The 23,938-nt window shown below is 42.1% G+C and overlaps 1 protein-coding gene across 1 annotated transcript in view; it reads right to left on the bottom strand.

Annotated features, from left to right (window-relative positions):
- Positions 1-23,938, bottom strand: part of T265_14336 (hypothetical protein) — a gene marked incomplete at both ends in the record, with an annotated part of 129,402 nt that overhangs the window by 36,596 nt on the left and 68,868 nt on the right. Inside the window, 8 exons of the mRNA XM_009173199.1 lie at positions 2,381-2,671; positions 7,290-7,427; positions 8,865-8,958; positions 9,769-9,809; positions 12,128-12,259; positions 15,789-16,014; positions 19,658-19,859; positions 20,827-20,938. Of these exons, the coding sequence (XP_009171463.1) occupies positions 2,381-2,671; positions 7,290-7,427; positions 8,865-8,958; positions 9,769-9,809; positions 12,128-12,259; positions 15,789-16,014; positions 19,658-19,859; positions 20,827-20,938 (1,236 nt within the window). The remainder of the gene's footprint in view (positions 1-2,380; positions 2,672-7,289; positions 7,428-8,864; positions 8,959-9,768; positions 9,810-12,127; positions 12,260-15,788; positions 16,015-19,657; positions 19,860-20,826; positions 20,939-23,938) is intronic.

The following is a 23,938-nucleotide window of genomic DNA, read 5'->3' on the forward strand; positions in this document are numbered from 1 at the left end:
TCCACACAAACGGACAAAAAGTTCAAACGACGTTCAGGAGGGATCATCAAGCGGACCGAACAAGAGAAACTAGACCCTATACTGGACTAAAACACATGTAGGTTCCCCATCGGCCCAACACCTGTTCATCCATTCCAACACACAAAAATCCCTCGGCCCAATGGAGATTTAGCTCAACCTAGTTGATTGGTTATCCTTTCGCCTTAAATCTCGGTCAACCTCGGAACCTGGTCACTTGGCCTGACGAAGCTTTTGTGTCAAAAGCGAAACGTTGCCCAGCAATAAATCTACTCTTTGTCACCAAACTTTTTCGAAAACGATGAATACTCAATCGGTCCCAAGCATTTTTCACCTGACTGAAGCAAACTGTTTTTTCAGCAAACTAAATGTTTGACTGTTTTTTGGTTGGGCTGAATTTGTGAAGAAGAAATTCAACTCCTCATCTTGGTTCCTCAAGGATGGTCCCAGTTACCGGACTCGGACGGTGGAACAAGGTTTGCGGAAAAGCATCAAAGCTCTAAAATCGCACTAGACCCCCAACAGATGACACCTCTGAATAAATACCTAACCATGAGGGAACGAAATAGAAAATTTTCACATTGACTACCACAGGGTATCATGTATTGACCATGTTTGAAGGATTATGGCACGCCTAGTTGGCCATGGAAAGGAATGACCATGGCTCCCAATGCGGTACTAACGATAGATTGATTATGCTATCTGAACAGGCCTAAAATACACGGTTTTTGTAAGCATGGCAATAACCCCTTAGTAACGGGCAGCCTTTCAATATGGTCACTGATTGAGCTGAAGTTAACCGTTTTTAAGTCAATAATGGGTAGTGTGACAAATTTCAACAGCGTCGTAGCATGACTTCAAGATCCCTAGCAGTGAACCTGCAGAGGCGTCAGCTAACGCAGTTTCGAGCTGGGTTGCTTGTATTCCACAAGTAAGTGGATGGACAGGCAAACTATATGTATGTTAGTTTAGAGGTACAAACCTTCTTAAGAGCCTATCACTGCTCCATCGGTTACCAAGCCTGATTGTGGATGAATACAGAAGACTGAGGTGCACTGTTTTTTTGCATAAGGCCAGTGATTAATTGTAGGTGACTGAGGATTCATTCCAGCAATGGCTTCCGCTACTTAGTAACAGGATTTATTGGAGATTGACCTACGTAAATCTGAAGCTCTGAGCTGAGGTCTCTATCTCCCTACAAATCTTCCCATCTACATCCACAAATGCAGGAATCATTCAGTTCCCAAAAAGCTATAAACAGGGACTACTTACATTTTACTTATCTCTTTTAGAGTACGCTACACCCAACTCAAATCCTACCTTCAGTCAGGCATGCGAATAGTATTTTTCAGTATTCTTTGTTGGTATCCGGAACTCAAGGAGCAATCTGTTTAAAACGACAGTCTACAGAAGTACTCACGAGTGTGAAACCCGTGAACTGAATATTCCTGAATATAACTTGGATCTACTGAGGCGAACACAAAATCCGAGACCAGTTAGAGACTATGCTGGTGGGCCAAACGCTCAGAATGTAACCAACCGGTAATTTTCGCTTTTAATACCTAAACTCTGTGAGATCATCATAGAAGAGAAAAAAGGAGACGAACAGAATGTAATCGAAGAGAAATCTGTCGTGGCACCGAGCATTGCCATGGATCGTAGACCTGCATCGCAAAAAATTGAAAAATTCACATTAGAACTTGCGTCCTGACGTATAGATTACCCAAGTGACATTGAGTGCCATGAAAAAACGAAGCAGAAGGAAAAACTCTGAGATGTTCTGTCATATGTTCTCTCTTATCTTATGTTCGGGGTACTTCAAACCGTTTCCTGCCTCTCTAACAAAGAAGGAACTCAAAAAGGATTTTAGTTTTCCCCAAAGCGTTTGCTTCTCACTGGACTGTTGTAGGATATATATATATGTATATATATATATAGACAGAGAGAGAGTCAGAGCTGCCATTCCTCATTAACTAGAACACGATAGACCACTAAATGACGCTTATTTTGATTAAGTGGTGGTACCGAATTTCGGTCATTTAGCCAGGCTGTTAGTCAAGCTCGGGTGACTGCTAACTAATCGTGAATGCTAAAAATCGGCTGAAATGCCACGAACTTCTAATCCATTATCACATGTTATTGTTACCACACGTGAACGTAGTTGACATGGTTTATTTGGCCATTCCATCAGAACTTCTTATATCGATGATATAGCGGAGGCGGTAGGACCCGATAAACCAGAAGCGACCAGATTTATTACTTTAGAAAAAACAAGCTGTCATCGCCTTCCCGTATTCAGCTATAGTAAAGCCATAATTTCGAGTACGGTACATCGAATTTTATACAAAACGACAAAACTCACCATAGACTGTATCATTACTACGAGTGGACCGATTCTTCTATCAGCTGTAAATGCTTCCAGCAGACGATAGAAGAACAGGAATAAAGACATGCCGTAGAAAATTTGTCCCATCCGATAAAGCGTCTGTTGAACTGTATTTGCCAGGTCAACTGGCATCGCGGCCCGCCGCACCTCAGCCACGAGCATTAAATGCAGCGCCGTGCCGATTATGAATAGGATAATTGCCACCAGCTCCAGTGACTTCCAAATGCGTTTCATGTAGTCTCGGAACGACAGACCTGATGATAAGCCCTGAAATGTGATGGTTTTTGTTTGGTATTAGTGAGCATTATCACCACGATTTGTTAAAAGGTTGAACTGGGTCGAAAAACTCGCACCTCACAAATTTATTTAAGAGTATAATGACTATATGGTAGGCGTGGAATCGCTCTCAGAAGAGAAACGTAAGCAATACTGACTGTTGGATCAGCTAAAAAACATACCGCTATCTAATCCGGCTAAACTCGGCAATGAACTCAATGACAAACGGATATCTTTGGTGCGGCAATCAGTAGTATCTTGGTAATCTAGCGACCACTGATACTGTATAATTGAGGCTCCCAGCCGATATGCTTGAGAGAAAGAGGCACAAGTTTTATCTAAGAACAACATGTATTATTATGTCATATTTGAACGTTGCAACTGCAACACACTCCTGTTCATTCGAACAGATTCTGGAAGGAATAGACTTAATTTGGCTACATATGTCAAATCTACAGAAGGCGAAGTTCTCTCTGGAACCATGTCGACATGGTGTACAAGAAATACGTTATATTCCCCGGCATATTCCCAGAGAAGAGACCAATGCCCAAGTAGGACTACTACACTTCGGTCCCATGACGTTTAGCTCGAAAGTGATAATTTTTGAGAAACGACGCCCAACTCTAAACGAAGAAGTCAACAGTCAACAGCGGGGTGCAAAATTTGGAATATATGATTCCTCAGCTCCGCCGTATAGTACGCTCATTCCATATGGGGAAAAATTTCCGTTTTTTGTGTGTGATTCAAATCTACTCATCTTATCACCCACCTTAGGCTGCCGCGTACGACGCACCCACATTTTAAGGGCAACATACAAACAGCAAAATCAGGAATATTAAGAAGCGTGTGGTGTAAATATACCAAAGTCTATATGCAGGGCAGTGAAAATCTAATGCTGATTGTTTCGTTCTGGGAGCCCTGAGAAGGACATCCCTGAACAGCGGCCGCTCCTGTCGAAGAAAACGAAAAAACCCTCTTCGAATAAGACCATTTTCATGAGGACTAGTTCATTCTGAAATCTCATACAACGGATAAAAGTGGTTGCCAGGTTGGTTATAATTCCGTATTCCGAATAATCCATGAAACATTGGTTTTGACGCGTACTTCAAGGATTCTCAAATGAAAATATGGAATTTCAAACACATGCCAAGACGAAATCTTTTAGAGATGGATATAGAAGAGTTTTACTGGTTGGTGAATTTGTCAAGTAAAAATATGAACGGAAAAGTGCTGGGTCAAGAGAAATACTTCTGTAGGCTAAGTATCATTCCAAATATAACATGAGGCAGCCTTTGTGCTGCACATTATGGACCAGAAGTTCAGTTGACTACCTCGTTGATGTCATAGTAGTTCCTCCACAACTGGGTGTTTAAGAAAAAACAGGACTGATGGAAGCTCGTTGACTACGCCTAGGTGATAAACTTCAAAAAGTGTGAAGCCAGCAGTCAGTTGTGACGGTTATTCAGCAAACGTGTGAGTAACTTATGCCAATAAAGAAGCAGAAAATGCTTATTACAGCAGTAGATTACTCTCTGAGGGTCTGGCTACAAATCAGCAGATGTGTTTAGACAATCTAGTACTGTAACATCTTGTAAAGGCCGTTTATAATCAGAAAAATCGGACCAGGTGGCGTCCAGACACCATTAATTTAATCATCTACTTTACCATACCATGAGGCTATGCAATCACAAGCCTACCTTGGGCAGACAACTTGGCGGGTGTTGGTAAACGATGAAACATGTACTGACAAACGAATCTGTCTGGATAACAGCCTATAGCCATTGTCATAAAAATAGCTTGCTTGTATAGAATCACGAACTACGATCCACTGATCCATCATACGAACCGAAGAGTCATGTGAACAGTATCTTGAGTGGTAAGGCATTAGCACCTATCTGGAAACTCCGAACATGGTAAGTCAAACAGACATTTGCAAAACAAAATGGCTACCAAATGGTAACAAGTATTCACGATAGAAACCAACAGTGGCCCTTCCGAAGGAGATGAATCTCCCTCGACTAAAATCCACTTCGTGCCGATCCGATGAGGCTGGCTTCTAAATGCGGATTTTTTGAGAAGTCGACCTTCTTTCACCTTACGGAGACCATTTTTACCGTCCTTTTGGTTTAAAGTAAGAGTCTGACAAAAACTGACACGAGAAATGCTCACACTGAGGCCTAACATTGGCATGAGGATATTGCTATCCTCACCAGTTAATTGGGGTTTCAATAGATACATTTCACCCGTATTGCGCCAAACCGCCTTCTCCACGCTGTATAGGTGACTTTTCACATAAGCTTACTTGTGGTTGGCTTCGATGTGAGTTTAATGTATGATTAGATCTCATCTAGAAGAAATCTGACATCAAAATAAATAAGGCTTTATGGGAGATCACGCAGCGTTCATGTGCCTCATGTCCTAGGTATACCACATGAAAAGATCGATCAGGGGCGATTTGTTTTCGCAGAAACACAGGTAAACGCGCATCGTTTTTTGAAAGAACCCCTTTGAAGGAGCATCATATATGGTCTCTTATTCAAGCTCACTTCTTCTAAGAGGGAGTTCACTGCTGATATGCGTTTTTTAGGCCTTTCTCAACGACTGTTCTCATATACTGGAGAATTATCCAAAGACAGACACTTTAGATAGTGTAAACACCGCCCATTCTTCTGGATGTCTATTTAATTAGGACGTGTATGCTGGAAGATCTACCGGAGATGTCAGACTATGCGTGGTACGGTCATCACAACCCAGATATTCAGTGTGGCGGTGTAGATTTAACACTTTATTGAAGATTCTCGATACTAGAATCGTCAAGCAATTGAAAATAGTTACACTGAGATGCCACACAAGTTTAGAGCTACAGAGGAGCTAGTGGTGTAAGGGTTTTCAGGAATCGTGGATCAAATTGACGGTAAAAATATCCTTCGACTGAAAGTGCCGCACCAAGACAGACTGTTGTTCCAGTTGGAACGATATTCAAGATGGGGAATATGGTAACCTGAAACCCCGACTGAACTTTAGGTGAATCCATCGGTAACAACCAGTTCACTTGCAATCCAGCGTTTGTAACCAAATACGTGCATTTTGGTATTCAGTTATGAAATAAGATAGAAGAAAGTTCAGGAACTAAGCCTATCTGATGAGCCCCAAAGGGTGGTGAAACCCGTCACCGAATGTCCACAGTATTCAGTGACCCTGCATGTGGCGTACTATGGAAGAGTTACCAAGGCATACCACAGTGACGTTTTCTGCTAAAGATAAGTAAGCATTTGCTTTATTACCTGTGTGTCATACGGAGAGTTGCAACGGAAGTGCAATTCATCCAGCGTACCGTTTTAGTTCTACGATTCTCCTCAAACTCTGAGATTCTTACATTATTATTTGATCTGAGGGCTTTCTTTACCTCAAAGTGAAATCTCCCCTGACGAACACTATTCCTCTGAGGCATCTTTGGTTCTGCGAACTACCTCGGCTGTCGATGGGAAAAGCTCTTCGGCCTGAAAAGGACATTCAACTTTGTGAGGCACAAAATGCACCTGCTGTCCAAACGGCACTTTCTTATAGAATTTCGTACTTCTGTATACTTGTTTACTACGCCTAACCTAAACAAAACTTTTGTTCGCTCCACTTGTATTCTAGGCACACGTGATCTGCCGCTAAATTCTCACAATCCAAAACAAAACTATATGGAGTGTTTACACAAAGCGTGCATGTCCTCTAAGATGTTTAAGACTATAGCAATATGACTGTTACAATGCAGGGTTCTTGAGGACGATATCTGACTATCTGTTTTTGCAACTTAAGGCTGTCTGTTGTCCTTTTTACTCAAATTTAGCGGCGGTTTACCCAGTCCCAAAGTGTTATATCCTCATAGGAAAAATCCCAGACGACCGTTCACGGAGAAATGAAAAAGAAACAGAGGTAACTGCTGAACAGTAGAAGTGATATATTGATGATCAAATGAATCCGATATTTAACTTTGGCAAGTATCTAATCCATTCAGTCGAGTGAAGGCTGAAGCCACAAAACGCCAACCAGCATACCAAACGAGTTTCCGGAACAAAAGTTTGGGACGCCCATAAAGTGCACTTGTGTGCAGTTACGTGAACATGAAAGCCGAGATAATATCAAAGAAGAAACAACGTGAACAAATTTTAAGGCAACTTATTCAGGTGTTAACTGTGGACTCAAGTTGATATCAGCTGATTTCGTCTTCAACTCAGTGCGCTACAAAACATTACGTTTGGAAACACACGTGAGACATCGAAAGATGTTTCCTTCACACAATCCTGTTCACAAAGCTGTTGAGAACTATTCCATAACAAACTGCTCGTTTCACTCTTCTTGAGACTCATCAAGTGGACACATTCCCCGAGTTTCCGTCAACCGAATCTCACTGAATTGCAAATTAACTTGTTGGTAACCGGATGAGCTCCAAGAAGCGAGTAATCGTTCTAGAACTCTTCATAGGTTTCAGCATTGCTGTAGAGAACGTCAAATCTACAAAATTGTCCTACAATATGTCCGTAAAAAAAGGTTCGCCGATCAAGAGCATTCACACAGATGGCGAATCCGAATTACAGATTGGATGAGCCACGCAACTTACCTGCCGTACATTTTCAACAAAATAAGTGAATACCCAAAATAAGAGTATCAGCTTGGTTGTCATATCGTAGTTCTTTTGAGCCTTGTAGTCGAATAGTAGTGCGTAGATGAAAAAGCATAGGAAGACCAAGTGGGCCATCTGCGAAATTCGAAGAAAAACGTGCAATTAGTTAGTAAAGAGATTGAAGGAAGGGTGTTCCAAATAAAGCAAAACCAGTGAAGCGTTTGTGTGGGGGCGATAGACGCTAGAACAAAAAGCCCACCCATCCTCAGCTAACTGATGTGCGGCTTATTTGGACAGCATACTCATACGACTGATGACAAAAGGATTTCTGTGTGTGTTACATATCTATTTGTCGGGAATTCGGAGCTCATTAGAAAGCCTGTTTTCAGATGGCGGGGTGTGACATCAAGCCCACTACATGGCACATTTCAAAGGTTTTTTAAGCCATAGAAATGGATCGTGAGGGTTTCACCCTGAACAGCCCAAGAGGTAACTATACATGGCGCTTATTTTATTTCATATTTAAAGCTTTGCTGGACCTCTTTTGTACTGCTGCAGTCAAGTAGCTAAGCTGTTAGCTAATCCATTATATACTAAAAAAAATAAAGACTTGTGGTTTTGAGTAACATTGTTCGGGACACTTTATACCAGTGGCCCAGCTGCAAACTGAAAGGACTTTTATCACAGCCTCCCCCTCCCGGCCTATCTGTAAAACAACTGAACACTTTCACCTTCGCCTTGAGACCCTTTTCTGAGGTTTCGGAAAACTACAACCTAATAATGTCTTCACCATTGTTAGACAAGACCTGAGTAGGCCCACAAATTAAATTTAGGACAATATCTTTTCATTAGAGTACTGCATTTCGATGATTCAAAGCACACCAGGACATAATATTTCGTTTCCTCACTTATAAATATCCAAAGTTTATCAGTGACTGATAGTCCTATCGGCCATTTGTCGACAGCTGTAATCGGTCATCGATTGTAACAAATGGTATGACGTACTTGTCTACAACTTGGAATGAAGTCTTGTGAGTTTATATTCAAAGGGGTTTTATAATTTTCCCCTCTTTCCTATGTGTCTTATTATGAAGATGGTTTCACTTGGTCCCGACCTTAACCTCTTGTCGTGTTGCGTCTGAACATTCGAGTTTCACAACGTCATAACCAAATTGAAAATAATTTGCATATTGCATGCCAGTGAACGATTTTTCAACCCCCTTTGTATGAAGGCTGTTGTATGTTCTGATCTCTTTCTTGAGTCATAGCCATGGTGAACTTGTGTTCAACTGCAAGAAAGTTGCACGGTGACGTTCTCTCCAACAGCCAGCCGACGCTGATCACCCGCGGAAATATGAAGACAATCAATGAAACGTACAGGCTGGCATCAGAGGAGACGTTTGCGTTCAAAATGGACAGTGTCTTAAAAAAAGAGCCCGCCTGAGCGCATTCGACTTGCACTGGCTTTGTCATAAACTTGGAAATACTTTAGGTTACGCAGCCATAAAAGGACAATACAGAATTTGACTAGCCAAGGTCTACACAGAAAGTGTAACTCGCTTCTCAACTCACCGTGGCATAAGCGAATCTGACCATGGGTGCGTTGTAGAACCCAATCAGCTTTCTTCGGTAGCTATAGCACCCTCTCCTTTTTGATCGCTCATTACTAAAAACAGAGTAAAACGATAAAATTAAATGATGACAAACTAGGTAGGGCAAAGTAACCTGGAAGAACAAGGGAGGCGCCAGTAGAACAGTGAATTTTTTTGCGTATAAAAAGAAGTTTTTAGGTTTCACAATTTAACTTGAGAATTTTGGTAAGATAGTACAGGTCGGTCCAGCCTCAGCTGGGTCTGAAGGTAGGTCTCTAGGAATGTTCATTCAAAATATGCGGAGGTGAACCCTAAAATGTCCTGCATCGATGAGCACTCCACACAACTAGGGGTGAGTAAAAATAGATTTTCCCGTTCTGTTGATGATTCTCGTCCGAGAAAGAACTGATGTTAGCCGGATACATAAAAATACGTTTCCAATTTAAGTTGCTGTTGACGAAATTCTCGATTAGATTCCAGCAAAACACTTAGTTTGTAACACATTTTGACAGGGTATGCCACATTAGGGCCACTTCACATCTAAGCATATCATAGTATTTTCATTGCCCAGCGACCGATAAAAAGATTTGTAGCCACGCAACCACATCCCAAGAACAGTTTACTAGATCTACCTGGTAAGTTCCGTAAGGGGCAGATTGGACAATGAGAGGTCCAAGACATTTTGACAGTATTAAAAATGGTATAAAATCAAGGAACTAGATGGAGTCATCCTATTAAAAAAAATGCGGGTTTGACCCCATCATTTGGACGAACGAAGCAGTCCATGGCTACATAATTCAGTCCTCGCGGTGCCGTCAAATCAAAATGAATAAAGGGTTGAACAAAAGACATTCTTTAACAAAAAAAGCCAACGTGAAACTTACTCGGCTGCAGATGCCATTTCTGGCAGGCTGGCTGTGCTCGACTGTGAGAAGAAAGCGTCGAAATTTGTTGTGAAAGGCATGGCAAGTGAGTCACTGAAAAGCGATGAAGCTGTTCACAGGGATTCTGCTTGAGTTTATCATCAGTAATATTATTACGAACAAGGTTCGTAGTAAATTGTAACAATAAGAGCTTTGTTCAGTGTGTTGGAAAGTTTGTTACACCAAGAGGACGGCTGAAACCAAATTAGCAGTCCTGCAGAACACCCTTTTTGAAAGTGAGAAGCTGGAAATTTATAAGCTGAACTACCGTCGACGCTCGCGGCATCAACGTAGACTCCTAAAGAATCATCCAAAAAGGGCACAGTCTGCCTAGAAAGGAGAACCTAAGAGAAAAGCACCGAAAACGAAGTGCCATGAATCTTAAACGGAAAGGGAGCACTTTGAATGCAACGATGCTGTAAAGCACATGAGAGAGATACCTATAGGCTTGTGGTTAATTAAGGACTTATATTTCTGAATGGGTGTGAGGTATATATCATTATTTGTTGATTTATTGATGAACTTCATCATAATTATCATTCGGGTTATTTGGTTGCCACTCCTCGAAAATTATGTGGGAAGAACTCGCTTGACCCTACCTTACTGGATTATTCCAAGTGGTGAAAACTTTGGGCCCTGTGGACCGGAATTAAAGCCGATTATGAATGCGTTTAGTGCCTCCCAGATATCTAATTGTGCATTTTAATGAACTCCGTCACCATTAGCTTTAGCACCGACTCGCTGCTGAGCTGTGTAGTTATCGAGACTTGTTCCAAGATCTCACCAACGCATTGATATGGTACTTCCAGAGCGAACACCTTCAGCATTTTAAAAACACTGCCAAAGTGAGTATCGTCTGCAGATCGGTTTTTGTCAACGTACCAAAGTTGACGGTTGGTTTGCATCCCTTTCACAATACATCAATCGAGGTAACTTCAATAGCGCAAGGTCGGTTGACTGTTTGCTCCTTACGTGCTTTCCTTTATATATCCTCGAACAGAATATGACAACTGATCGCAACTAGCTAGATAAGAAACAACTGCTTCGCATTCTCACTGGTTCGTTCTTCACCTGTGTCACGTTCTGACACCAATTCGTTCGATTCACAAATTGCCTAACTTTTGAGAAAATCTATCTAAACCTACTGCAGGGGTTCATCTGGGACTAAAAAAAGCATTTGTTGTTACTGCTATTTCCTCTAACCTATACCTCTTCCAACAACATCTGGTTGAAAAAAGACAATCACACAAATTATTTGCTTCGAAATTTATAGCTAATTACAAGAAAGCCAACTGAGAAACACCCCCTATCCTACATAACTTAGAATTTAGACGGGTAGATGTGTATATTCATCGGCCACTCCAGCAAACCCCAAATACACCATATCTTTGTAATGTACTACTCATAAGGTTGCTGAAAATCCATCGACAGCCCACGACCGGTTTCGCTCTTCTTGAGACTCATCAGGTAGGCACAGTCCCCGGGTTTCCGTCAACCTTATGTTCTGCTTGAAACCAAATTGCACGAAATTAGCGAATATACACTCATTTGCAAACTAATTTGGTTCTTTCTCTCGAATGAACCAAATTAGTTTGCAAATGAGTTTATATTCCCCAAATACATCTGTTCGGGTGATTGATGGATGCGTGTTTAATGTCACAAATCATCCTGCGGCAAAGATTTTCTTCCAAGAATAAATCATTGACTGTGTGAATTGTGAACCACAGGATTGAAGGGGTATCGATAGTACTCTTAGATCAGCTAAAACACAAAACACAGGGTTGCTGCACAAGTAAGAGAGTGGTGTGCGTAGCTGAACTGGTACAGGTTTACTGCCGCACAGTATAAGCTGTTCTAGGGTAAATATGGAAGAAGAACCGAGGGATTATATGTGAATGTATCCTCGTCCTAGGAGCTCTTATTGGTCTTGACGGTGCAAAAATGTTTCCACAGAGTGACGCATGGCGCAGCCTTAACAAGTGTACCTGTAGTAAAAAACATCTTATCAGGTCAAGACAAACGATGTTTCGTGGATGATTCGAACAACAAACAAACTTTGACAATACAGCCAGGTACAAAATCTTTGCGACAGGTTGCCGGACAGCATATAACTTAATGGGTTATTGGTAACCGTGAATCGGATCTTGTGACTGTCTTGCAGATTCAACTGGAAGGGATGCCTCCAGCGACACTATTCTCTTATATAAAAACAACGCGATATAACACACCATGATTTAAATACTCTCTATGGTTGAGTTCTAAGATCTGCAGTAGGAACTCCGGCCTGCCAAAGATGAGAAAATAGCAGTAAAATGCTCACCAAGGGTCGTTTTTCATCCTCATTGTCTTGATTATCATCCAGTTCCCTTCTTCGATTTCGATCCACGGTGAACTTCAGGGTAAACGGCACCAGTGGAGGCATCAGAATGCCAACCAGTACACCAATAAAAAACTGTTGGGGAGGGAGAATAGGTATAGTTGAATAACAATGGAATCTAAGCTTAGTGGCATGGTTTAACTTCAGTGAAAGAAACCGTTAAGGTTTGATAAGTCTGAAGACTATGCCACCGCTAAATAACTTTTGAATAGAAGCGAGCTGGTCTGGATCACCGTAAGAAGCATTCGAACGTAAAATAGGTATATGAATTCCTGGGAACCATTTAACTGGATCACCCTGGAGTAACGCACCCTAAGAGACCGCATCAAATAAACTGGGCTTAGGGAACAAGACAGTTGCAGTCATTTGAGAGGGATGTCCTTTCTGGAAAACATCTGTTTACACACGACCAACAATAGTTCCCTATTGTTGATAGTGTCAAGAGATTTGTGAATTTTTAATGAAGATCCCGTCCTGTAAGTGAAGCCAATCCACGATAAAAGCCTATAAGTATTGTACATCTGTTCGATCCCTAACTAGAATCCCCAGAAACGGGCATCTCATAAAACTCCAGGGAGTCTCGGACCTGCGGTCTTCCGGCTAGCAGTTTGAACAATTAACCGTTCGGCCACAAGGCGGCTTTTCAGCATAGACTAGCTTCATTTACAGGACAAAACTCCCTCAAAAGTCCGGCTTACTGAAAGTGGTACAATAACGCTTGTTATTTTTCTCTGACTCGGTAATATGGTATAAACAGAAGTATACATTTACCCTGCTACAACTGGGGCACGCTACTATAAGGAATATACCTAATTTTTCAAATTACTGCAATTAGTTTTCGAATCGATAGTCCAAAAGCCCAAAAGTGCGTGAGGAACCTCAGGGTTTAACGGATTCCCATAAAAGCTGTCCAACAGATAAATAGCTCTCTGCAGAAACACATCTGTTGTTAGCCGACCCGTTTTGTCTGTTGCCTGTCTGTCCGTTTTACGACAATGGTCGTTATTGACCAAAACTCTGGCTTTATTGAATTCCGTAATGTTTTTGCCGGCAGTTTCAAGCGTGCCTCTTAGTAACGTAATTTTGCAGTACTACGCGATTTATTTCATAGCTGCTGTTCGGCTTCTTTGTTGTAATGGAGCACAGACTAAACAAACCCCATCGATATTATCCCACTCCAGCCACTTTTAGCAGCCACGACCTACTTTGTACTTTGGTGCTCACATTTACACATACTATTCCAAATCTGCTGACAACAACTTCAACGAGAGACCGTTGCACAACTGTGTCGAGTGATCCGGACGAGTGTGTCACTCGAATGAACGATCTGGAGATATTGGTTGCCCATTACGACGCACCAACTGTTGGGGCGCTTGTTCCAGAAAAATTTATCCATTTGATTACTTACGCATTGTTAGTAGCAAGAATTGAATCCTATTACTACTGCCACTGGACACCATTCTCACATGGGCGTTTCTGACCCTACACGACTTGTTTACTTGACCACATAAGACCGAGGAATTTGAAAGCCCTTTAAAAGAACGACGACGGTGTTTGTCAGACATTTTAGCATTCAGCATACCTGAGCTCTTATTGGGAAGGCACATACACCGCCACACACAAGAATATTCGGTGAAAAATGTTGAACAAGAGCTGAATTTATGGTTCAAACTGACGAGTCTTTTACAGAAGTTAACGCTAACTGCAGTAGATTTCCACTTCCACAAGCAGGCAGGCCAACTCAGCAAACCGGAATGGCAGATACCTCAAAAAGAATCGTATATTATACCTGCCGTTTGGCATCCCTTCAACTACATGGTTTATCTCGATTGCATTCCCTTAGTGAAATGGAAAAGGGTCTCGCATCCACCGCATGCTTTTGTCTACTTTGGCAGTCCTCTGGATATATCTTAGATATTCATCTTCAATCGGGAATCAGAGGTTTAATTTGTGGGCAATTCTCTGTTGTTCAGAACGGCACATCATCTACTGAAACCTCTCGGTTTGCATATAAGAAGCGTGTATTCTCTGTTTTGGAGGTTATTATAACTACCGTCGCTAGAAACACTAAGCGCATGAAATCTTCTGCTTGGCTATTCACTAGTAACCCTCATGGCACCCACTCAGCCCACCAACAGCCATCCATCTAACTGCATTTAAATTAGTACCCACTATGTGAACTTAGTACTATTCGCATGAATAGCTTTCATCCTGTGTAAATAGGTCATCTATCTCCAAGCACCTAATGTTTTTGGACAGCGTTCAAAATGGACGAATGAACAAATCACAATAAATACACAGTGTGTAACTCAGCAGTACTATTGAACGAAACTTTCAATTCATATGGGTCAGTCAAGCATATCTGTCAACCTTGGTTACTGAATCGGTGGAATAGCCTTAGCTGGTATTAACGTTGGAATGCAGTCTGTTACAGTGCCCACGGTTGTTATCTAAGCCGTGCTGACACTATGAGCAAAGATTTTTTACATTTCTTTATCAAACACAATACAAGTCAGCGTCAGGACGGATATAATCGAAGAAACGAATTGCTCCGTTCCCATAGTCAGCTTCATAAACACGCGGCTGAAATATCTGGCCATTTTGTCTCGTTAAGCGACCCAGATTCTAAAGTGACTGGTCACCGGCACGCGAAATCAGAGGGATTCATACAGAAAACATCTCTATATTTAAAGACCTCCACTGATCACATAGGTGACGCTTCGGTGATTAGTTCAATTCGTAACCGTTGAGCTATCCGAAACTCGAGGGACGATGGGGTTAATATCATTCCGGGTAATTCATCGAAATATCAGTGAAAGGAAGAAGACCTTCGCCGCGGAGTTACTCATTAGAAAATGCCAACTGATAGTTACAGACTTTTGGAAGAAAAACTCTCATATGCATTTTATTTACAAAAAGCTGAATATCCATCTTCTTCTTGAACGGGACTTCCTGAAATTTCCTGGATATTCATTACCTGTTGCTCAAATACAAGGAAGTGTTACAAAGCGACTTCGCAAATTCCGCAATAGATATCACTTTTCAAGAGACGCAAGAAACTCGCATGTGTTTCCCATCAGTAGTATTACCGTTATATTAGTAGCTCTGGCACTTTACTTGGTCGTAGATGAGGTGGCCATTGATCTGTCTACTAAATTCAACATCAGTCAGTCAGCGCTTGGGTACATATCAAACTTTTTGTACTAAAACATACCTGTTAAGTTTCTATACACCGGAGCAAGTAGGTGGCAGAGCAAGAGGTAGCAGAGTAACTGGGATCAGAACAATGGGGTGAATGACTTGTTTAGATGTACAACACAGACAACAGTTTGAAAGAACTCGTACTCCAATACAACGATACACCCTTACATGATCGGTAATGTTTCAGATTTTCGCATAAATATTTCAAGCTACTTCCTAATTCATGCAAGTAGTATAGGGTTTGCATCATTTTTTGGTCAAACCATGAACTAGTGTTGGGGTCAATTCGCGAAAAGAGCATTTTCCCACGATACTTCACCTAAGAGAAAGATTTATATAGAAAGTACATATGGATACAACCTCGAATTTTCCAGAAAGGTTATTCGCTTCATGAAAAACTCACTGAAAATCGTGAAGTCTGCGGATCAATGTTGCCACACCACACCAATTCAAGATACTGCTCTGAGCAACGATGAGCGACGAAGCTGAGACATTTTCCATTTGATGCCAGCATCAAACAGGACATGTGTCCAAACAACGCTCGCTCCCGGATTAGGACCTCAGCGGTGCTCGCAGGATCGTCTGCGAAACATTCGCTCAGTAATCCACACGCTTTGGCCTCGAATGCACTGTAAAGTTGGATAATAGTTTCTGAGACAAAGTACTCATCCACACTATAACTAAACCACAGTAGTTAAAAACACATACGCATAATACTGAGCATAAAGTCCTAGACTTATTGCCTTATTTCATTCACTACAGTGATGATGATGATGATGGTGATGATGATGATGATGAATTTATTGTTTAACGGCCCATGTAAATTATTTTACAGTCTACTAGAGTTCATTTCAGCTATCATAAAAGTGACCACAGTTACAATAAATCACCTAAGCATTCAAATACGAGTTGTACTAGCCTCCGTTTTATTAAATAGGCTTTTGCTTAGTCACATTTCTTTGTAAAGTCATTCGCATCCAACGTCACTGGTTCGGGCTCCAGCCTTTGAAATTATACACATCATTAAATCAGCAGTCTATTCTTACATCGTCTTTGGGTGTTTTCGTCTCTCTCACGCTCTATGGTGTAGCACAGTTTTGCGCATATCATACCAAAAAAAATTCCTATTTCTGCCACTCTTATCTAGAGTGAGAAGTTTTTATTTGAGAAAATTCAAAAGCATATTTCTTCGGGACTTGGAAAACTGTCTACCTTTTTGTAGCGTTCAGTTCTATTATGATTTTTAGTATTCTCTAGTCTGAAACAGTTTTTCTCACAATGGCGAACTGACTACCTGTCATCCTTGGTAATACTACAGCCAAGTTAAATTTAATTTGTTAGTAAGTATAAATCATTATTGATTATGCACCACTTTAATTCGTTATATTTCTTTGAAAAAGCCGTAACAATATCGCACCATCATCCATTCGACTCAAGAAGGTAGTGAAAGCAAAGTTGCATTCATATTCTTACTGATAAAATCAACTGAGAAACTAAGATATGAATAACTTTGGGCGAGGAATTCCAGGCGGTTTGGATCTGTGCATTCAGTTTCACAACTAATTGAAACAAGTGATGGTTTTTCCAAACAAGATGAATCTGGAATAACCATAAATTAATCTCAGCTTAAAGGTTTACGCAGTAGCTTAGATATCAATCAGGTTGAACAATGAGCAGCGCTAAATGCTGCCTTGATGCAAGTTGATCGACCGGGAGTTCGTGGGTTCGAGACCTTCTGGATGCGCATACTCTTGACGATTCCCGCTGAAGTGCTTCTCGGCACAGATTAGCTTTACTTCCTGGTTTAATTCTCTAGCAAATTCCTAAATTTACTCACACTACTGACGGTTGTTCTACCACTTTATGGAGTTGTCTACACAAAGCATTCCCGGATGGAATTCTGTTATCTGTTCTTGGGTCACTAGCTCCGTTAGACTATTCAAGCTACATGACGCAGAGTCGGATCACTGTGGTAGCCAATTCAATACTTCCACGACTGTCACATTCAGCATGAGCGTACTTCCACAAATAAACACTAAGATCGAGCCATTCCCGTTTGCTGGAGTGGTCTCTTTCACCTAGATATACGCATCCTTAAACCGAGCTCGTGGGACCGGAAACGGGATAATGTTTGGCATTCGCCTATTTTGAAATAGGTCAGAGGTTGAAAGTTTTCTGTCTAGAGGTTCTTTGCCGTTTTCGAATCTAAATGAGTGGTGTTCAGTCGAATTATTATTGAGAATGTTCACTTCAACCATTTAGGAAATGAATGAGACGTTTCATTCGGTGATTTCGTTACTCCTTAGAGGTATTTTCGTGTCTCAGTCGGAAGAGGTCTTGTTCATTAGCACGGGTTTTCGCGTCCTTCACCTTCTTAGATTTCTGAATTCAACAAGCTTCCCGACCGCCGCAGTTACTCCGTACCAACTGACAACCGGCAATAAGTCAGGTTGTACTGCACTCTCGCTAGACAGGGATACCTGTCCGAGCCTCGGGTAATCTGGCAGTGTTTCTTAGCATTCTGTGCTTAAAAGTAGATGGTTGGGCTACTCCGTAATCAGAGCGACAAGCATCTACCGAGGTAATGGACAGTAAATTCCAGTAAGAGCTGACTCCCGAACTCGGATCTTTCTAAAGTGAAATCATAATGTGGTTCTAATAAGTCCACCTCAAATTAGGATTCTCAAAATAGCATGGAAAATCATCACCGTCATCAGTATTCACATAGGTGTTCCAGCCATTAGTTTTTCCGATTAACTGAAGTCGATGTGGCCCATCTGAGCTTGATGTGTGTTAGTATTTAAGAGGTACCATATGGACAAGCGGATTGGGTTGTTACCGAGAGTAGCCACAGCAGGCGTTCATCGTTCACCGCCCTCTGCGATCCTTTTTCAAGATAACTATTCAAACGAGCCCCAGAAACCCGTATATATCCTCGGCTACCACAACGGAACTTGGGCGAGCCATTATAAAGCGGTTTAAACGTCGTTAAAAGCGATCTTTACGAATATCACAGTTGAAGGGCCTGGTACATTAGTAGGACGATAAGATATTTATCCAAGATTATGCAAGAGTGCAATCCGCTCGTTGAATGAAAGTTGGAAGAGCCTATCTCAAGTGCAACTGCACAAGGTCTGACTACAGCCGAGCATGCAAGAGACAGGCAGTGTGCATGCACCGAGTGTGTCTGAACGGATCACAGGTTTAAGCGATTATCGATTATGGAATCGACTGGAATCCAGCAGCACGACCCACTTCTTTGCCCTTAGAAGAAACCAGATCTCGAGCCTATCGTAGCCCCTCCATCTTCCTTCACTCATGTACCCATGTGCCTTCGAAACTGCACGCATAGTTCCTCCTAAATATTACATAAATATGGTGCATTAGCCAAGGAGACCAATGACAGAAGACAGGCTTTGTTCACCACCTTCGATGTCATCATGAAAACTAAACTGTTTCAAACCGTACCCTACTTCCCAGTTGTTAGACTCAAAGCTGGACACCAGCATGGGATACAGACGTCCGTTAAGTGCCTCGTAGGCTTGATGGCACCGGAAACACTTTACATTTTGCTTTCCGTTGCTACACACCTGTGATGCGAATGAAGTACGTGTTGGAGTGCTGAGTGAGCTGAATGTTCCAGAACACATACCAGACATTTTCCAACGCGACTCTATCTGGAAGAGGGACACCCCAAGCTAATTCGGTTTGCGATTCCTGAATGTCACAGTTTATTAAGTCATGTGGGTGAACTGCCATCTTGGATATTAAAGATGAAGGTGTAGTCCAGTTCTGATTAAACCACACATTTCTATTAAACATTCGGTAATTATGAAGTACTGTAGATGAAGCGAAGATCAATCAGATGAAATTTCCCTACGACTTCTCAGTAGCCAGAGTGTTTTCTGAGTTAATCACCATCCGCTTAAAGCAAGATGCTCAGCTAAACACCATACGGTTCGTTTGCGAGTTGTGTTCTCTCATACATTGGGAGCTATGGCTTTCGCGTCTCTGATGCTCTTCTCTGTTTCTCCCTATTAACTGAAGAAACATTCATAAGCTAGCCAGTCTAACACCAATTATTTTATTCGTCCACCGATCAGCTTTTAGAATGAATGCTCCCTAAAGTGTTCATATGGCAGTGTAGTGGTACGCCGAGAAGGTTAACAACGAACGGACATTGATGAATCGAAGTTGGAGAATCGACAGCCCGAGACATTCACCACGCAACATCGAGTTCGTGATGCGCGGGGGTCAAAAAGTAGTTTTTACCTTGATAGTTCCTCCAGTTCATCCCGATTAACCGTTGAGTCTGCATAGTGGCAGTAGTGGCGAAGAAGCGCGGCGGCCATCAGAGCGGCACCCAGAGGTTCTTCAAGCTGGGTCCAGAATAGTTCGGCAGATTCTTTCCGCTCCGTCAGTAACGCCCATATGAATAAGTGCGTCGCAGGACATGATAACATCTTTGCCCTAGCTAACAACAAGGAGTAGTTCAGAACTGGATTTGATAATTCACCAAATGTTCAATACAATTCGAATTGCATATCACAGATTTTCCAATATTGTGATAACTTCTTGTCAGAGGCAAAATTTTTGATGTAGGATTCCTACTCAATATACAATGTTCATCTCGCGTACAACAAATGCTTGCATACCAGTCACCAGATATTAGCCTCAAAGGCAGAACAGACACGAGATCTCGTAAACCAGAATTCCAGGTTCTACCAAATTAATCCTTTAATAATTTTTTTAGCCTCCGTTCGGTGGGTTTTATTTGGGCTGAGCCGGTTTTGTCCGTCAGTTTTTGCCTCTAGCTTCACTACTCGAGTTCATAAAAGGGTTCATTTATAACAACTTAGGGATAACGATGAAATCAGGGGAAAGGTATGCTACCTCAGATCAGCGAGTTGAACAGAACCTAGCAACTCCTCTCTAATGAGTGCTGATGAAAATATCTGAATTCCTCCTTGTGCGCAAGAAACTCGTAAATTCCGAGCACCATGTGAATAACTCTGGTCAAGAAATTAGGAACAAGTCTAAAACAACTCAACTTTTTGCTGGTTGGAGTCGTGTAGTATACTACTGTTGGCTCAACTGGTGACAGAACATCTCGCTGTTATGAGATTTAGTAAGTTAGGCGTGCACCGTTGAATACTTCGTGAAGCAGAGGCTCAAATTATCTGCTTTGGTCAGTCGCTCAACCAACAGGATTGAGCCCTTCCTACCAAAAACAACATAGTGCACATGGACCTACTACAAACTGAAATCAGGGAACGGACTACAGTTAACAAGTCACATAACAAGACAAAGTTGTCTCCCCTTAGAAACCATGTACAGATAGAAGGAGGCATACCATTTCTGGCCACGTCGAATGTGAGGTATTTAATCAGGACCAGTCAAAGTTTCAAGCAACGCCGACAAAAAAATAGCTCTATACTTACCTTTTTCGTCATTTTCCAAAAAGTCAGCTCCCATGTAGACAGGATAGTACCGATTGCCCATTAGTAGCGTCAGTATCCGTCCAACAACAAAAAGGCTGACTCGTGTTGGTGTCTGCAAATACCGAAAAAAAATCACATTTGTGTTCAATCACTTGGTCGACCTGTAACGACTGAAGGCCACAGCTTAATTCGTATGCAATTTTGGGGTTTTGCGAGACAAGCACTTTGTTCACAGACACCACTCTCGTTTGAACGGTCGTGCAATCTGGCGCAATCATTCCGGTGAGTTCACACCAAAGGGATGCACCGGACTCGAGTTTCGCTCATCACCAGTGCATATCCAATGACCGCGCCGGGATTCGAACCCCGGACATCTGACATGCGAGGCGAGCGTGTAACCAGTACTCCACCAACGCACGTTTGGCGCGTCTGAATTCTCACATCCGAACAGGCGAACGTGTTCACACTTGAGCGATGTGATTGGTGTGCCCGACTCATCGAAAGACGACCCACTAGCTGTCCTGGTAATGACAATCGATCGACTCGCCAGTCAGGACTTCCCAGTCAGGTAGCGTGGCACACGCTTGGAACCTAGAGAAACGAAGCTACGCGATCCAATCTACGTGTTAAGAATGAATCTGAAGAGCATGTCCGCTACTTTGTACTCATCGGGAGAATCCATCTGATTTTGTTTATTTTCTAATATGTGAGGTATTAAGTAGGCTGTGAATAAAGGCCACAGTTAAAGTCTGTCGCATTCAGACATTCCCTCAACTTTTAGGTTGGTAACCCATCTTTTTTCATTGAACTTCTAATATCCTATCATCAATCCTAGTCTTATATCCAATCGAGGAGGAATACTCGAGTATTCAGGAGGCCACTCAGGGAGACATCTGCTCTCTTCTTGAACAAAACATTCTGATGTAATACAATTTTCGTTCAACAGTGAAAGTAAGTCTCAACGACCTATATTTTGAAATCTAGTAGCTGCCTTCTCCATACTCTTTGATTTATAAACGTTCAGAACTACTGGCCTTGTTGAATGGTACATGGTGACATTAAAATTGGCAATGAGTTGCAGTCTGTGTGCTTAAAATGACGAATTTCTGTGGAACGACTATCCAGACCACGGATGTCAATGAAACCAGGAATCCGAATATGTCTCATGCAAAATTGTTAGTGTAGATGGAATGAGGGTGGAGATCGCTGGGGTGACAGAAAGCTCAGTAAATGGAAAAAAACTAGCGCGTCAGGGAATGCACCGAAGCTCACTCGATTAATCCAGTGTTTAGTAAAAGCCGATGACTCTTCAGAATGTTCTCAAAGCCAGTCTATCTGGCCGACGGTGTCTGAACCTATACCAGTCATCCGGCAAATTAAACTCGAATGGCAGTCCGTAACTTCATATCTTTCCTTGGTGGATGAGCAGATGGCAGCTGATTTGTTCGCCGAGCTTGGTAATTCGCTTAAAAGCGTTCCGTCCCCAATTGAAGATATGTCTTCAGTGCGCAGTTATGGGTGCGTCCTCCATAGTTGTCTGCGTTTATATGGTTTTCGAAAAGTGTGATTGGCCGGTTCGTGATTTGTTCCTGCTTTGTATATGTCCTACCCCGGTAGTTTTTTGGATAGCTCTTTTGCTGTATTTGGTTCCTCTTTCCGGCCAACCCGTTCCCGGTTTGTGTGATGTTGTGATCTTTTTTCCTTGGTGTATTTTATGGGGATTTCTACTTTTGGTAGTTTCTTTCGACTCATCAGAATCTTCCCTTAGTACTAAGTTACCATCCTCCTCGAAGGCGTCATCGGTCTGCCGGGCCAAAGGAATTTCACTCAGCTCTAATTAAATATGGCAATGTGTCCTCGTGTTCTGCTTGGACTTATCTGAGAACAAAAAGCGTGCCAGGTAACTGCGGCCAGCTTCTCATCAAATATCTATCCATCAAATATACACAAGGGGACTATTCCAACTGTATAGCTATGGGTCTCCCGCTTACCATCACTCGTCTACTCACTTCAATAATCCTGTGCCGCCTAACCGCTATGCGTGAGAGGGAAATCTGAGAACAGAAACAGTGGTTTAATGTTTGATAAGCGCAACATTGGAAGTTGGCCAACAGAGGGGATTTTCCTCAAAGGAACCTGCGAATCCTTGGATGAGTTGGTTCTTTCACATACTCTCGGCGAAAGAGGAATACCCCTGAGTTTTCAAAACATACTCTGTGTTTTCTTGTCGCATAATTGGGATTATTTAGGAGTTTACAGTTGTTCAGAGGTTCCCTACAATTGATGTATTTCCACACGAGGTCCTTCGTCCTTCTTTCTCTGCATTTCTGTTAACGATATCACCGCGGGTTGCACAAGTGAAGGGATCAAGGATCTTCTTGCGGAAATGACAACCGGCGAAGTGATATTTTGCCTGGACCGTGCGGTCAACACCGTCTTGTTATTCGACAATCACTACCTCGTGTAGGACACTGTAAATGGAACTTTGGATTCAAGTGGAAAGCAAAGCTGGGGGAAAATTAGGAACTGCGCTTGCCCTATGAGCTCAAGAGGAGAAAAACTGGCCGTGGGTAATCTCCTTCACAAAAATACCAAAACATCTAAAGTATTGTACCAAATGAAACATCAGTGACCTTTTTGCGGCACGTTTTGTTGACGAATATCATTAACAAGGAAATCTTGGATTGAGGCGCATCCCTCGATTTTGATCTTCACAGTTTTAAGTAATCATTCAGTCACTCGTGGCATCAGAAACAAATTTCACTAAAATTTAAGGATTGAGTGTACATGTAGGAGTGGTTGTGATACACGGTTGTGAAACTTGGTCCCCGCCCGTATCCGAGGACATTCTAAAGATCCAAGCATTTGATCATGGATGACTTCAGCGCGTTCATAACAAAGAGGTGCAGAAGCGAGTACGGGGTGCTGATTCAGGATCACTGGTGCATCAAGAAAAGTTTACAAATTAAAGTGGTTGGGATATCAATCGCTCATGTAAAGCCACCAAGGAAATTGTTGTTTCCTGAACAGATTTCTGTTGGCGGAAAGCTCGCTGACAAGAGACCACGACTTAACAAGACGAGATTCAACCATTTGCTGTCAGACTGTGGTG

This window comes from Opisthorchis viverrini (genome assembly GCF_000715545.1).
Source record: "Opisthorchis viverrini unplaced genomic scaffold opera_v5_178, whole genome shotgun sequence".
NCBI classification, from domain to species: domain Eukaryota; kingdom Metazoa; phylum Platyhelminthes; class Trematoda; order Opisthorchiida; family Opisthorchiidae; genus Opisthorchis; species Opisthorchis viverrini.